Here is a 17,456-nt window from a genome sequence, read left to right as displayed (position 1 = left end):
GGAAGCTTTATATTATGAGTAAAGTTAAGTTGCAAGAGCATGGAATTTGCATTAAAAGGGAGAAACATGTATAAAGGAGGTGAGGCTACGTGTAATGGGAGAAGGAATTCTAAGATTTAACGCAAGTGTGAAAAGCCTCCAGTCTCTGTGCATCAAGTTGCTGTCTATAGGAACCGAGGCTGAGAAAACATTTTGAATCCGACTATTCAGGGTATTTGTGATTTTGTCTGGGTCTGTTTAAATTTATTTGTTTTTACTGTTGCCTTAATGGGGGTGTAACTGGGAGTCAGATTAATTAGGGGTTTTAGGAGTTATTATAGTAGTAATCTGTAGACCTATGCATGTGCTTGAAATCTTTTATTTTGTTAATAAATGTTTAATTTAGTTTTGTGAAAAACTCTAAAGTTTTATTAGTCTTATTACTTCTGAATTCAAGGCATGCATCTCGAAATAAAATACAAACTGCAAAACAGTTGTGACCATGTGATCCACAAGTTTCCCTCGTGGATTTGATCTGCCTGGCACACATCATCTGCCACCTCATAACAGATGATTTGGAGAAGCCATTCTATTTCTGAGTCACCGATGTCATCTATTGTTTTGCAGAAATCTGTTGAATTTTCAACCATTCACATTCCAAGCTACTCTCTTTGAAATGATGGTGGTCATTTTTGGATTTGGATTGGAGGTGTAATTATACCTAGAAATTACAACGTAGAAGCAGGTCATTGGGCTCAATCAGTCCATAAGTATTTATTCTCCATGAAAGAAAGTAGTCCTGAATAATAGAAAGTATATTCTTCCCATAATCTTCCCATATGCCTTTAACCCCTTCTCTTCCATTGACTCACCAATTTACTCTTGAATGGTTTCTGCCTCAGCCACTGCCATTGGAAATTAATGCCACAGCCTTACAACTCTATGCCTAAAGAAGATTTTCTTGCTCTCTGTTCTAAGTTTCTTAGATTTAATCTGTGATCTATTGCCCCTCATTCTATACCCCTCAACTAATGGAAGCAGTCTGTTTCAATCGACATTATCCCATCCTTTCAGAATTTTAGACACTTGTATTATATCGCCCTGTGATTTATGTTGTAATAACAAAACAAGACTATTTTCTGAAGTCTAATTTATTCTTAGCTCGCTGTACTCTAGCGAATCTGCATTGTATCTTCTATAACCTTAATATTCTTCCTATTGTGTGGACCCCAATTCTACACAGATAACTCCATCTGCAGTCTTAAGATTTTATATAAACTTATCTTTACCCCTTGTTTTTTATATTCCGTATGTTGTGCTAAAACCAACGATTCCATCAGCTTTTTAAAGACTTTATCAACTTGAGCTGTTACCTTTAATGTTCTGTGAACCTATACCCCCAACTCCTTCTGCTCTTTCACTGCATCATGCCTACTTTCATACAGAGTATAATTACTACTGTTGTTTTTTAGAAAAATGCTTTGCTTCTACAAACTGATATCGAATTTCATCTGTTATTCTTTGTCCCATTTGCCTATCTAATTAGTGTTCTATTATGCCGTTAAGAGATTTCAGCCAGGCATCACTAGATGGAAGTGTGTCGTGCAACCCAGTTTCAGTTTCATTTTTGCTTTCGAACAGAGCACAGCACAGACAGCTTTGCTGCTGATGTGTCTTTAAGCTTTATGCCTTTGTATCAATGTTCCCATGTGCCTAGTCTCAGTAAATGAACCCACAACACGTTTGCACAATCTCTTATGAATGATCGGTGCCTTCTTATCACTATAAAAACACAATAATCAATATCCTTTTGTAATTCCTTTTAACTTTTAGAATGACTACATATATTTGGTCCTATTTTGGTATCCTCTATAAATTTCAACAACTATCCCTTCAGGCCTCTATCCAATACTCAACGAACAGAAGTGCTCCAGAACAAATCTGGGGGCCACTATTACCATCCTGAAAAACTGCCCTTAACTCCTCTCTGTTTTCATTCCTTTAACCAATTTTAATCCAGTTTTCTATCCTTATCTTAATTTCAAATGACCTCATGGTCTCTAATAAGATCTCCTATGTGGTATTTTTCCAACAATTTTCCTAAAGTTCATGAACACTAGTCACTACACTTCCCATCTCATGTCTATAGCCTCCTTAAAAAATGCAATGCGATTTATCAAGCACAATTATCGCTGTTGAAATTCTCATTTCCTCTTTATATTCTTTACGTATAAGGTTCTGAAGGGGCTTGATAGGGTAGATGCTAAGAGATTGTTTCCACTAGAAGGGGAATCTAAAATCCGGGGCACAGTCTCAGGATAAGGGGCCAATCATTTCATACTGAGATGAGGGGAAATTACTTCACCCAAAGGGTGTGAACCTTTGGAATTCTCTGAACCAGAGGGTTGACAGACTTTTGGTTTCTCAGGGAATCAAGGGATATGGGGGATGGGCAGGAAAGTGGAGTTGAAGCCCAAGATCAGTCAGGATTGTACTAATTGGAAGAGCAGGTTCAACGGGCGATATGATCTACTCCTCTTATTTTTTGTGCTCTTGTATATCTCAAGAGTGTATCTGAAAAGTGCAGGAGGGCATGCCAGGAGCAGCACCAGGCATACCTAAAAATGAGGTGTCAACCTGTTGAAGCTATAACACAGGACTACCTGTGTGCCAAACAGCATGAGCAACAAGTGATAGTCAGAGCTAAGCGATCCCACAACCAACGGATCAGTTCTAAGCTCTGCAGTCCTACCACTCCAATGGTGGTGGACAATTAAACAACTCACTGGAGGAGGAGGCTCCACAAACGTCCCCATCCTAAATGATGGAGGAGCCCAGCACAGCAGTGCAAAAGATAAGGCTGAAGCATTCTCAAGAATCTTCGACCAGAAGTGCCAAGTGGATGATCCATCTCGGCCTCCTCCGGAGGTGCCCAGGATCACAGTATGCCAGTCTTCAGCCAATTCGATTCACTCCACGTGATGTCAAGAAACGGTTGAAGGCACTGGATACTGCAAAGGCTATGGGTTCTGACTATATTCCGGCAAGAGTGCTGAAGACTTGTGCTCCAGAGCTTGCCGTGCTCCTAACCAAGCTGTTCCAGTACAGCTACAACACTGGCATCTACCTGGCTATGTGGAAAATTGCCCAGGTATGTCCTGTACACAAAAAGCAGGACAAATCCAACCTCGCCAATTACTGCCCCATCAGTCTACTCTCAATCAGCAGTAAAGTAATGGAAGGGGTCATCAACAGTGCTATCAAGTGGCACTTGCTTAGCAATAACCTGCTCACTGATGCCCAGTTTGGGTTCCGCCTGGGCCACTCAGCTCCTGACTTCATTACAACCTTGGTTCAAACATGGACAAAAGAGCTGAACTCCCGCGGTGAGGTGAGAGTGACTGCCCCTGACATCAAGGCAGCATTTGACCGAGTGTGGCATCCAGGAGCTGGAGCAAAACTGGAATCAATATGAATCAGAGGGAAAACTCTCCATTGGTTGGAGTTATACCTAGCACAAACTAAAATGGTTGTGGTTGTTGGAGGTCAGTCATCTCAGCTCCAGGATATCACTGCAGGAGTTCCTCAGAGTAATGTCCAAGGTACAACCATCTGCAACTGCTTCATCAATGACCTTCCTTCCATCATAAGGTCAGAAGTGGGGATATTTGAGGGTCAGGCAATGACCATCTCCAACAAGAGAGAATCCAACCTTGATGTTCAATGGCATGACCATCGCTGAATCCCCCACAATCAACATCCTTGGGGTTAGCATTGACCAGAAACTGAATTGGACTAGCCATATAAATACTGTGGCTACACGAGCAGGTCAGAGGCTGGGAATTGTGCGATGAGTAACTCACCTCCTGACTCCCCAAAGCCTGTCCAACATCTACAAGCAAGGCACGAGTCAGGAGTGTGGTGGAATACTCCCCACTTACCTGGATGAGTGCAGCTCCCACAACACTCAAGAAGCTGGACACTGTCCAGGACAAAGCAGTCCAGTTGATTTGCACCACATCCACAAACATTCACTCCCTCCATCACATGCACAGTAGCAGCAATTTGTATCATCTACTGCAGGAATTCACCAAGGCTCCTTAGACAGCACCTTCCAAACCTATGACCAATACTACCTAGAAGGACAAGGGCAGCAGATAGATGAGAACACCACCACATGGAAGTTCATCTCAAGGGCAACTCAGGATGGGCAATAAATTCTGGCCCAGCCATTGAAGCCCCCATTCCATGAATGAACAAAGAAAATGGTAATTTTGTCCTTAGTTAAGACCCTAAATTTTTCCATCCTACAAACTTTAAGCTAAATAGCCTATAATTATTTATATTAGCTTTTGTTTCAATAAGTGGTTTGACATTGGTATCTGCCAAAATAGTGGATGATGTGGGACTGGAATGAAGGTTGCAACAGAGCCTTTTAAGTAGTCGTATACCTGTGGATTGACTATATAATAAGTACCCTGGGTTGCATGTTTTAGAGGTAGAATTAGAGAAGCACTGTATTAGCTTGAACCTGAATAATGAGGCAGAGAGAAACTAAATCTGTATCTGAGTCAACTTGTTAATAATATGTTACCCTCTCAACATTTTTCTGCATTCTGTTACTTTTATGTTACAAACTTGTATTTGTCTCAGAAAAGTTTAAAGTTACAACAGTGTACGAAAACACAGAAGCTTTTGAATAAAGCTAAATTGAAATTATTAATATTTCCACATACATGTATTTGTGAGCTCTGATGTATATATTTTCGGTCTTAAATAAATGTCCAGAACTTTGTTTGGTGCTTTAAATCTCCACCTTGGAGGAGCACCGGAAGGACCTGCTGGCACTGGTAAGACTGAGACGACTAAAGACTTGGCCAAGGCTGTAGCCAAACAATGCGTTGTATTTAACTGCTCTGATGGACTGGACTACATTGCCTTGGGAAAATTTTTTAAGGTATGTATTATATCAAAATACATTCAAATTAATTTATTAAGAATCTGTATGAAATATTGATGAAATTTTAATTGCAAACTTGATTCTGATTTCAGGGATTGCTTTCCTGTGGTGCGTGGGCATGCTTTGATGAATTCAACAGAATTGATCTGGAAGTGCTTTCTGTTGTTGCCCAGCAAATTCTAACTATCCAAAGAGGTTTGTTAATTTGTGATTTTTAATGCATAGATCATCATTGAATTAAATCCATTCCCTTTTCTTACGCAGTAAAAATGATGGAGAATAAATTAAGCTGCTGTCAGTGTTTGTCAATGGACAGTTGTTTTGTCACTTCAGTATTTTAAACAATATTTTGTTGCATCCAATCTAACTTTGTATTAAATAAGAAAGGTATGATCATGATCCATAAACCTCTGATCTTCAGTTTGCAAGTATCTTTTACAATAATTTATTTTCCAGTTACCAAAATGGAAACTTAAACTGACTCTGCTGTAGTTAAGTTCTGTTCTCAGCTTGAACAGCAGAGCAGTGCATCTCTGACAGCAACCTTTAGCTTCCCCTGCTTAACTGCCTAACTAACTTCACCTGAAGTTGCTGTGACATTTGCATGTAAATAACAGTCAATGCTATTAGCCTCACCATTATCTTGAGAGTAATGTAGGTACATATGTACATACACACATACAAACAAATTAGGAGCAGGAATAGACCACTCAGCCCCTTGAGCCTGCTCCACCATTTGATAAGATCATGGCTGATCTGAATATGGTCTTAACTCCACTTTTCTCTTTACCTCATAACACTTGACTGCCTTGTCAATCTAGAATCTATGTAATTCAGTCTTGAATATATTCGATGACCATCCTCCATTGCTCTATGGGGAAGAAGATTCCAAAAGCAAGGGAGCCTCTGAGAGAAAAGATTTCTTATGTTTGTACTCTTATTTTTAAACTATGTCCCCTAGTTCTAGTCCCACCCATAAGTGGAAACTTCGTCCCAGCATCCACCCTGTCAAGTCCCCTGAGGATCTTATGTGTTTCAATAAGATCACCTCTCATTCTTCTAATCTCCAATGGGTACAGGCCTAACTTGTTCAACCTTTCCTAATAAGATAAACCCCTTCATACCAGATAATCAGTTGAGTTCTCTGAACTGCTTTTGATGCAGTTTTATCTTTCCTTAAGTAAGGCGACCAAAATTGTACTTTGTACTCTAGATGTAGTCTCACTAAGACCCTGTACAGCTGTAGCAGAATTTCCATATCTTTCCATTCCATTCCCCTTGCAATTAACAGCAACATTCCATTTGCCTTCCTAATCACTTGCAGTACCTCCATACTAATTTTGTGTGATTCATGTACCATGCAGGACACCTAGATCCTTCTGTACCGTAGAGTTCTGCAGTCTCCCCATTTAAGCAATATTCTGCTTTTCTATTCTTCCTGCCAAAGTGGATAGGTTCACGTTTTCCTGCATTATATTCCATCTGCCAATATTTTGCCCATTCACTTAACCTATCTGAATCCTTTTGTAGGCTCTTTATGTCCTCACAACAAATTACTTTCCTACTTATCTTTGTGTCATCTGCAAATGTAGCTACCATTCATTTAGTCCCTTCATCCAAGTCATTGATGGAGATTGTAAATAGTTGAGGCCCAGCACTGATTCCTGTGGCACTCTATTAGTCACATCCTGAAAATGAGCCATTTATCCCTACTCCCTGCTTCCTGTTAGATAACCAATCCTCTATCCAAGCTAGTATGTTCCCCCAACACCATGAACTCTTATTTTTTGTAGTAATCTTTGATATGGCACCTTATCAAAAGCCTTTTGGAAATACAAGTACACCTTAAATACAGGTTCTCCTTTATCTACGTTACTTGTTCCTTCCCCAAAAAATTCTACGAACATACGAACATAGAAACAAGGAGCAGGAATAGGCCATTCAGCCCCCCGAGCCTCCTCCGCCATTTAATAAGATCATTGCTGATCTGATAGTAACCTGAAATCTGCATTCTACCTACCGCTGATAACCTATCACCCCCGTTCTTACCAAGAATCTATCCAACTCTGCCTTAAAAATATTCAAAGATACTGCTGCCACCATCTTTTCAGGAAGAGAGTTCCAGAGACTCACGACACTCTGAGTGAAAAGAATTCACTTCATCTCCGTTTTAAATGGGCAACCCCTTATTTTTAAACAGTGATTCCTAGTTCTAGATTCTTCCACAAGAGGAAACACCGTCTCCACGTCCACCCTGTCAAGATCTCTCAGGATCTTATATGTTTCAATCAAGTTGTCTCTTGCTCTTCTAAACTCCAACAGATACAAGCCTAGTCTGACCAACCTTTCCTCACAAGGCAATCCACTAATTCCGTGTATTAGTTTGGTAAACCTTCTTCGAACTGCTTAATGCATTTACATCCTTCCTTAACTAAGTTGACCAATACTGTACACAGTACTTCAAATGTGGCCTCACTAGTGCTCTGTACAACTAAAGCATAACCTCCCTACTTTTGTATTCAATTCACCTTGCAACAAATGATAACATTCTATTAGCTTTTCTAATTACTTGCTATACTTGCATACTAGCCTTTTGTGATTCATGCGCTAGGACACCCAGATCCCTTTGTGCCTCAGAGCTCTGCAATCTCTCACCATTTGGATAATATGGTTCTCTTTTATTTTTCCTGCCAAAACGGACAATTTCACATTTAATAAATTAGTTAAACAGGATTTCCCTTTCACAAAACTATATTGACTTTGCTTGATCACATTATGACTTTCTAAATGTCCTCTTACCACCTCCTTAATAATGGATTCTAGCATTTTCCTTATGACAGATGTTAGGCTAACTGGCCTATAGTTTGCTGCTTTCTGTTTCCCTCCTTTCTTGAAATTAAGTATCACATTAGCTATTTTCCAATCCGCTGGGAGCTTTCCAGAATCGGGAATTTTGGAAGACCACAACCAATGCATCTACTATCTCTTCAGCCATTTCTTTTAAGGCCCCAGAATGCAAGTCACCAGGCCTTGGGGGTTTGGTAGCCTTTAGCTCTAATAGTTTTCCAGTACCTTTTCCCTGATGATTGTGATTATTTTAAATTCCTCCCTCCCATTTACCTATTGTTTTTCAAGTATTTTTGGGATGGTTTGTGTGTCTTGCGTGGTGAAGACCAAAACAAAATACCCGTTTAATACTCCTACCATTTCCTTGTTTTCCATTCTTAATTCCCCACCCTCACTCTCTAGAGGACCAGCACTCAATTTGGTTACCCTTTTCCTTTTTAAATACTTGTAGAAAATCTTACTATCTGTTTCTATATTTCTAGCTAGCTTTCTCTTGTATGTTAATTTCTCCCTTATTATTATTATTCTTTTAGACATTCTTTGTTGATTTTTAAATTCTGTCCAATCTCCTGACCTACCTCCCATCTTGCTGAATTGTACACCTTTTCTTTCAATTTGTTCCATATCTTTAATTTCTTTAGTTAGCCACAGATGGTGCATCTTTCTCCTAGGGTAGGATTTTACGCGTTGGTGAGAGGGGATGGGGCCCGCTCGCCGATGCGTAAAATGACATGCGGTGATGTCGGGGGGAACTCCCAACATCACCATACCCCATATAAATTTTCAGGTAGGCGGGGGCGCTGCGAAATCAGCTGCGCGTCCGCCGACCTGTCAGTGACTAATTGAGGCCACTGACAGAGTCAATTAAGTAATTAAAGGACCTGCCCGTCCAACCTTAAGGTTGGATGGGCAGGCTAGGAGCTCCGGTGCGAATTAGAAAAAGCATGAAACCTCATCCACGTTTTATTTAAAAAATTTTAATAAAGTTTTTGTGAAAATTATGGACATGTCCCAACTCATATGACATTGTCACATGAAGAGACATGTTAGGGAAATTTTACTTTTCGATTTTTTAGAATTTTACATTTTGAACCGATCTCCCTGAGGCTGCACTCAGCCTCAGGGAGATGTGTGCTCTCTTTCGTGTGCGTGTGTGAAAGAGCGCACTCTTGATTTTGGGATTGCCCCCTCCCCCCGGCTGCACAAGAAGCGCATTGCGCTTCTGTGCGGACGTCACGCTGGACGGGCCTTATTTGGCCTGCCTACGTAAAATGGCCCCCAATTGGGGGCGCCGATTAGAAGTGCGCCTGTACATGCCCGCCCTTCAACTTCACCCCCAACGGGGGGGAAATTTCAGCCCTCAGAATATTTCTTTCTCGCTGGAATGTATCTTTGCTGATATGTTACAAAATGTCTCCTTAAACGTCTGCCACTGCTTTTCTACTCTCCGATCTTTTAACCTGATTTCCCAGTTCACTTCAGCCACCTCTGTCTTCATATCCTTGTAACTGCCTTTATTTAAGTTTAAAACACTAGTCATAGACCCACACTCCTCACCCTCACACTGAATGTGAAATTCTATTATGTTATGATCGGTGTTGCCCATTATTTCTTTCTTTCTTTATACTCTGTCCTATGGTGTAACTACTGTTAGGGGGCCTATAAATTACTCTTTTTACCTTTGCTATATCTTATCTCTACCCAAATTGATTCTAAACCTTAGTTCAAAAGATCAAGTTGATCTCTTACTACTGGACTAATGCCACCCTCAATTAACAGAGCTACCTGACCACCTTTCCCTAGCTTCCTATCTTCTGAAATGTCAGATATCCTTGAGTATTCCAGTCCCAGCCATGGTCACCTTGCAATCACATTTCTGTAATGGCTATTGGGTCATACATAATTATTTCTATTTGTGCTAATAATTCATCTATTTTGTTACGCATGCTATATGCATTCAAACACCACACTTTTGATTCTGTCTTTTTACCACTTTTGCATACTCTGGCCTTATCTGCTGGTGCATTCTTAAGTTTGTATGCTGTCACACTCTGGTTATCATATTTGTTGCTTGTGCAATAATTTAGTGTGAATTGATTTTTATGATAAATATTATTCTTATACGCAGCCTTATACTCACCAGTGATGTCTTCTTTACATGTTCAGTTAAATATTGGCGTTTTCTATTCTCTTTCTGTGCTGCAGGTATTGGAGCTGAGTCAGCTACATTGATGTTTGAAGGAACTGAACTGAAACTGAACCCAACATGTGCTGTTTTCATTACTATGAATCCGGGTTATGCTGGTCGTTCAGAATTGCCAGACAACCTTAAGGTATTTCTGCATATTCCTTGACATGGTTTGGGTCAGCTAACAATGAGTTGAATATCATTGTTTATTATATGATTAATAGCCAACCCTTCTATGGTCATCCATAATACCTAAAAATACTGTAGATATAAATCAGATGTATAAGTGTTGATACAGCTGCCATAAAATTTCAAACTGTATAATAGTTTGATAATGCTCCCTAACTGCATTGGAATTTTCAACATTTTTTATTTTTGGACAGGTATGACAATTTTGACAACATTTTTTGATAAATTTTAAGCAAGAGTTTTTTTTTTACTCTCTGGACTTGATTTTAACTTATCCACCTGCTGAACTGATGTGGTGACTTACCCATTGATGTGCTGTCTTCAATTTTAACCTATTTTGAATAGGTGGCAAATGCTGTCATTTGATGAAGTGGGCCTCTTGTTTAAAAATGCAATTGGGGTATCTGATAATGCTAACAAACCTATGAATTTAACACTAATTTGAGCAGGGAAGCCTCTGTGGCCGTTCTGCCAGATAAAGTCATTTGAGAAGGGGACATTACTTATAATTTTTAAAAAACTTTCCTTTGTGGCAGAGCAAGACTGTTTCTCCAGGCCTCAAGGAAAGTTTAGGCCTCCTCAGCCTCAGAACTCACTCCTACTCTGCCTAGCTTTCTATTGTGCAAGATTCCACAGTCCCTCAGCTCTGTTATGATGTGGCAGAGGATGTGTGCCAGGCAGATCAACTCCACAAGGGAAACTTGGGCGCTATCACAACGGTTTTACAATGTGTATTTATTGAGAAGATGAGTGCATTGAATTCAGAAGTAATAAGCCCATCAAAACCTTTAAAGATTATAAAAAAATTTAAAAAGTTTATTAATAAAATATAAATGATTTCAAGCAAATACATATGGCTACAATTATTTACTACTACAATAACTCTTATAATTCCTAATTAACCTGACCCCTAGTTACATCCCTTTAAGGCAACAGTGCAAAATAGATTTTAGATTTAAAACGGAACCAGCAAGTTAACACAATACCCACTTGATAGTGGAATTCCAAATGGCTTTTCACCAACTTCAGTTACATAGCAGACTCATGCACACATGACTGGGGGCTTCATTACATATAGCCTTATATATATATGTTTCTCTCTTAATATATAAATTCTATTATTCCACATGTCTTTGCAACTGTATCTGCCTCATAATTTAAAACTTTCATGTTGCCAATATTGTCAGTAACCTTTGAGAAAAATAAACACACTCCTTAGCCTTGTTTTTATGGCTAGTTGTAAACAGACTAAGATCCCTTTGAAATCCAAATAATCCCTTCATATATCTAAAAATGCTAATTCCCTTCACAATTTACACGCTAAGCCAACATCCATTTTACTCATTAGCATGTCAAGCACCTAGCTTCTTTTGATGATTTGAAGCTTGCTCTTCAAAATGTAACCAAATCACACAGACAGACCCAACCAAACTTGCCCATATTAACCTACTTCACAATAAACCAGAAAAATATTACAAAAATTGATATATTTTCATCACAGCTCTCACACAGAAGCCGATTTCTGCTCAATTCCCACTAGTTTTGCTTGGGCGGTTGGTTGCATGTGAATATTAAAGTTGTTGTAGCCCCATTTTACCAGGGGAAGCTAGGAATCTAACTGACATCTAAGGTTTCCCTCTAGAAACACTACTGGCAGTTAAAATTCCACCTGTAAATTTGAATACTCTAGTATGATTTTTGTCAGGAATGTATTACCATATTTTAACATATCAGTTATTTCATCATGAATATATTGTAGGCACTCTTCAGAACAGTAGCTATGATGGTACCAGACTATGCAATGATTGCAGAGATTGTACTTTATTCCTGTGGCTTTGTCAGCGCTCGACCTCTGTCAGTTAAGATTGTAGCTACCTATCGACTTTGTTCAGAACAACTATCTTCACAGCCCCATTATGACTACGGGATGCGTGCAGTGAAATCTGTCTTAACTGCTGCAGGAAATATAAAGGTAATATATGATGCATAGTTATCCTAATGCAGCAGATTTTGTGAGAAAAGCTTATTATGCCACATATATAATAAAATCTTTATGATAAATAAATTACGTTGTACATTCAGCTTTTCTTTTGTACTTAGCTGAAATATCCAACGGAAAATGAAGAGGTTTTACTGCTGAGATCGATTATTGATGTAAATCTGCCCAAATTCTTGTCTCATGACTTGCCACTGTTTGAGGTAAAACCATCTTTCCTCTCATTTATGTTTTTAGCTTTGTTTTCCTTTATTAATATTTTGAAAACTGTACAATAGCTTAATTGCAATATTAACAGTTGAACAATGTGACTATAGTCAATTTGTTAAAAATGTTAAAGAATGCAATGCAAGTAATCAGATGACTTTGTTTCAAACAACATTCTATACATTAAGGGGGAAATTTTGTTTGTGTAATACACACTGTCCACACAGTGTTCTTCAATATTATCAATGTTCACACAAGAAGTGATGCTGTGTGAATAAAATTTTGCCCTAAGTGTTGATGTAGAAACAGATCATTTTTAATTCTTTCAATGTATGACAGCAGTAAAGAAGATTAAAAAAACATAAGTGCTGGGGTATTAGTGGGTTTTTGGGTACTGGTTTGGCTGAAGCTGAAGAACTGTGTACAATTTTGGTCACTCTGAGAATGTCTTTGATGCTAGCCTTCGTTTCGGAGACTTGGGCTTGATGCCTTAAACTTACACAGAAAATTACCCCTTGACACTCCCACTGTTATTCATAAGCATTGAACTTGCGTTGGCAGTGATTAGCAGTGGGAGCTGTATTGGAAAAGTCTAAAAATGTATTTAGAACTAAACCTGAACAATTGGCAACCCACCCCACCTCAAGGAACAGTTTATCAATCCTTTCCTCACCAGGCTCTCCATGTCCATCCTTCACAAACTAGGTGATCCATAAACTTTGGGCTCTGAATCTTCTGCTCTTGGCCCCACGCTCTTACTAAGTTAAACAGGTTCTATCTGTCACAGTGAATTGATTTTAGAGTCATCATCTTCTACATTCAGATCCATCGAAAGCCACATCCTGCTCTTTGAGTTACCTTCTCCAGCTATTTGTCCCAAGCACATACCATGGATTCCTCTAATACCTGATAACTTTTTTGCTGACATTTTCTGTTCCATCATTGAAGTCTGAGCCTTTCATGGTTTCCCTATCATAAACCATTCTACCACATTACATTTCTCACTACCTTTAAAATGCTCTCGTGAAGTTATCTTGTTTTCCTTCAGTCCATCCAGCTAAATTTCTGCATTTGCTCCTCAATGTCCACATCTATTCCTTTTAAGAGCTGACGTGTTACATGGAGGGCACTATATAAATATTAGTTACTGCTGCACTATTGTGAGCCTGTATATTTGCATGCATTGAGACTCTTCTATGAATGAACTTACATGTTACTGTGTGGTTCCTTTTGAATAAGATTACCAATATAATGCTTTCTGGGTACAGAATTTCAGAAAGCAATTTACATCATTGTCTTGTGATCCCCTGCCGGCATTGTTTAAATCAACTATTTGGACTAAATCACACTTAGTAAGTCAAAAATTCAATTAAAATTATCTTTGTAGAGATAAATAATCTGCCTGACAAAGTACAGTCACTCTTAAAGAAAATTAGTAGAGTCTCACTATAGCACATATATTGATGCTTTGCTGGTTCTTTGCGTACTGGAACGTCATAGATTTGTTGAAAAGCTAGTAATCAGGCAGCAGTTTAACATGCATTACACTGTAGTAAATCATTTTTTTTAAAAAAAATATTGCTAGGGAATCACATCAGATTTGTTTCCTGGAATAAAACTACCAAAACCTGACTACCGTGTCTTGCTGGAAGCAATCAGAGAGAATTGTGAACACATGAATTTGCAAATGACTGACTTCTTCTCACAGAAGATCTTACAAATCTATGAAATGATGATTGTGCGTCATGGTTTTATGATTGTTGGAGAACCATTTGGTGGAAAAACATCAGCTTATAGAGTTCTGGCTGGTGCTTTACACGATATTTGTGAAAAGGTAGAAATTAATATTGAATTTTTGTCTGGTGCAATTTCATTTATTTTATTGTCATCAGTCAGTTGTATTTTATAATGAATGTATTTTTGGAGCACTTTGTAAGTTAAAATGAACTTTTCAGTTACATAAATATATTAATAAAATGTAAATTGGAACAATGACATTAATCACAAAGAATGTTATATCTATCATTTATCCAACAATATATGTTTACAATATAATACAATGCAGTGCAAACTGAAGGATATGGCCAAAACCATACCTTAGCTTGTTTTACTTGTTCTTGGAATATGGGGGTCATTGGAAAGGCTGACATTTGTTGTGCATCTCCAATTGCCCTTGAGTGGTGGGCCACCTTCTTGAACCACAGCAACCCGTGTAGTGTAGGTACATCACCAGTGCTGTTAGGGAGAGAATTCCAGGATATTGACCCAGTGACCCTGAAGGAATGGCAACATATTTCCATACCAGGATAGTAAGTGACTTGGAGGGGAACTTGCAGGTGATGGTGTTCCCGTGCATCTGCTGCCTCAATGAGAATGTTAACTATTCTAATTGCTAAATATGTATATTAATGTAACAGAAGATTCAAGCACATGGACTGCATGAAGGTTATAAAACAGGGACCCTTTATTTCACTGGCATTAAATCTTTATAAACATAATGGAAAAGCTTAATGTAGAGGACATTTACAGTGGATATTTGCAACTGACATTCCAGATCTACCAGGAGACCTTTGAGAGCTTAACTCCTGATCTCTAATCAGCTGGGTAGCAGAGTTTAGTTAAGAGCAAAATATTGTGGATGCTGAAAATCTGAAACAAAAACAAAAATAGCTGGAAAAACTCATGATGAAGAGTCATACGGACTTGAAATGTTATCTGTCTTCCTCTCCACAGATGCCATCAGACCTGCTGAGCAGAGTTGAGTTGGTGGAGCTCGGATTGCTGATTTCCCATAACCACCTGAACCAGATTACATTGTTTCCCAGACACGAGGGGAACCTCCTTGAGGCTTCTTGGACTCAAGGATGCTGCCCAGGCAATCTGACTAGGCTTCCAGCAGCTCTATGCCTGCTCCACTTTCACTTCCTGGTTTGCCAGTCACCATTAGAGGCTTTGAGTTGCCCTACTTGTGGCCTTGGTTCTTACCTTGCTACAACTCCCAAGTCCTGGACTTCTGCTCATTGCTACTCTCTCACTTAGCTCATCACATCTGGTTCTGCCCCTCAGCCTGCCAATGACACTGCTCCCTGCACAGAGGGGCCCACAGGGACTGACCAGTTTCTGCTCCGTGCTCTCCCCCACCATTACCACATTAAGGAATTTATTATGCATCAGATGTCACTGTCCTAACAATAAGAAAATATGTTTATCGAATAATGGAAATAGTAATATCACACTGAGATTGAGAGTTATCTATTACTGTGTCATAATGGTGTGCCACATATCAGTATCCATCTAATACCATGGCCTTAAATTGACCAGTTTTGCCATTTGAAGTTTTTTTTTAAAACGATCACTTAAAGTTAGTAATTAGGTTTTAGCATGCTACTCTTTACATCAATGATATCAATCAAATAATTCTGTAAATGCTGCACTTATCTTTTGTCTAGGGGCTTATGGAGGAGAACAAAGTTCAAATCACAGTTATTAATCCCAAGGCCATCACAATGGGGCAACTATATGGGCAGTTTGATAAGGTGTCACATGAATGGTCCGATGGCATTCTGGCTGTTAGCTACAGAGCATTTGCTGTTTCTTCCGTAAGTACTTGTGAATTAAGTTAATATACAGCTATAATAACCAAATATTAAAGCCTATGCTATACAGGATGTAATGAAACCCTCAAACATAATTCTAAGTATTTAGGATATGCACTTTCACAGTAGACTAATATTTCCAAATGTAGGTAAAAAATAATAAGATTTGCATTTATATAGCAGCTTTCATAACCTAAGGATGTTGGAGGGCAGCCTGCTATCCAATTCAGGCTGGTGAGTGGGCTCTGTTCCACAGGGCAGAAGCAAAGGACACAGAGATCCAGCCCTAAGGAGGTGAGAACCCAAATTCAGGGCTTATGGGCAGAGGATTAGTTCTCTTGGCATGTCTGAGCATCAGTGTCTCAGAAGGCTCAGGCTTTCATGGCAAGCTGTTGACGACATCCACAGCCTCCTTGAACAAGGCTTCCTTCCCAGTGGACCACGTAGGCATGCATTGCCTGTGCCGTCACTGGAGTACTACCTCTCCCCTCCATCCCCCTTCCTGCCGCTCCCCCCACTCCCGCACTTTGGATCGTTGCTGCGCCCTAAAGTTTGTGCTTCTCCTGAAAGGAGATATAGCAGAGAGATGTGTGCATTAAAAATGGTTTGTATTGATAGAAGGGAAGGACAACATTTAAGGAGGGTGACTGTGAGGCATTGGTGTGAGAAGACATTAGGATGAGGATGAGTCTGAGTGTTCAGTTGGAAATGTGAGGAAGTGCCTAGAGAGAGAGGAATGAGTGGAGCTGCAAGGCGTGTTCTGAGGAGTGCTGTGAAGGAGAATGCTGAGAAAGTCAGAATTTGGGGCTTGGTCCCTTAAAGTATTATGCCTTTCACCTGTCATGCCCTCTTGAGGTCCTGGATCTTCTTGGCTCAGTGTCTCCAGGTCGGAGGAGACATGCTTCTGCTGCTGACTTCCTCGGCCACTTCAATCCAAGCTTGCTTGATTGGACAAGCTGTCCTCTTCCTCATGTTTGTCTGAAATTACAGGTCTTTTTTGAAAAATATCTTTAAAAAAATCTTCAACTGAAATTCTGGAGTTTAAAATGAGACAGAACAAAATGCAAGGCCACCTTCCAAGATGAAAGTGAGAAAAGCAAACAAGACGCCACCAAGGAAGTGTGAAGTGAGAGAGAATTCTGGTAATCTACAAACATCGAAACCCAACACTAAGGAAGATATTAATAATGCAAAGCGCTGGACTTTAATCAACTGTAATCCTATTAGAACAGTGGGGAACTGCTAGCCAGCCAGGAGTGCAACCACCAGGCATTGTGGAGAATGAAAGATCCCCATCTTCTGTTAGTTTCTACTACCTTGAAATGTGTCAAAAGTTTGAGATGAAACATCAAAATATGATTCCTTATCCTACATCAATCACTACAGCAGACACAGTAACCAAATTCCTTTGGAATATACATCTACAGCAGAACTTTAAAAACTGGGCTTGCCAAGCAGAAGCAAAGGAATCTGGAGAAGCTGTTAATGCAGCAG

The 17,456-nt window shown here is 39.4% G+C and overlaps 1 protein-coding gene across 1 annotated transcript in view; it reads left to right on the top strand.

Annotated features, from left to right (window-relative positions):
• dnah7 (dynein, axonemal, heavy chain 7) overlaps window positions 1-17,456 on the top strand; it is a 616,407-nt gene that overhangs the window by 227,064 nt on the left and 371,887 nt on the right. The window contains exons 25-31 of the mRNA XM_041200170.1: window positions 4,768-4,936; window positions 5,032-5,134; window positions 9,992-10,119; window positions 11,923-12,135; window positions 12,264-12,362; window positions 13,952-14,200; window positions 15,816-15,965. Of these exons, the coding sequence (XP_041056104.1) occupies window positions 4,768-4,936; window positions 5,032-5,134; window positions 9,992-10,119; window positions 11,923-12,135; window positions 12,264-12,362; window positions 13,952-14,200; window positions 15,816-15,965 (1,111 nt within the window). The remainder of the gene's footprint in view (window positions 1-4,767; window positions 4,937-5,031; window positions 5,135-9,991; window positions 10,120-11,922; window positions 12,136-12,263; window positions 12,363-13,951; window positions 14,201-15,815; window positions 15,966-17,456) is intronic.

This window comes from Carcharodon carcharias, chromosome 12, assembly GCF_017639515.1.
Source record: "Carcharodon carcharias isolate sCarCar2 chromosome 12, sCarCar2.pri, whole genome shotgun sequence".
Taxonomy (NCBI): domain Eukaryota; kingdom Metazoa; phylum Chordata; class Chondrichthyes; order Lamniformes; family Lamnidae; genus Carcharodon; species Carcharodon carcharias.
This window is presented reverse-complemented; position numbering and strand designations above follow the sequence as displayed.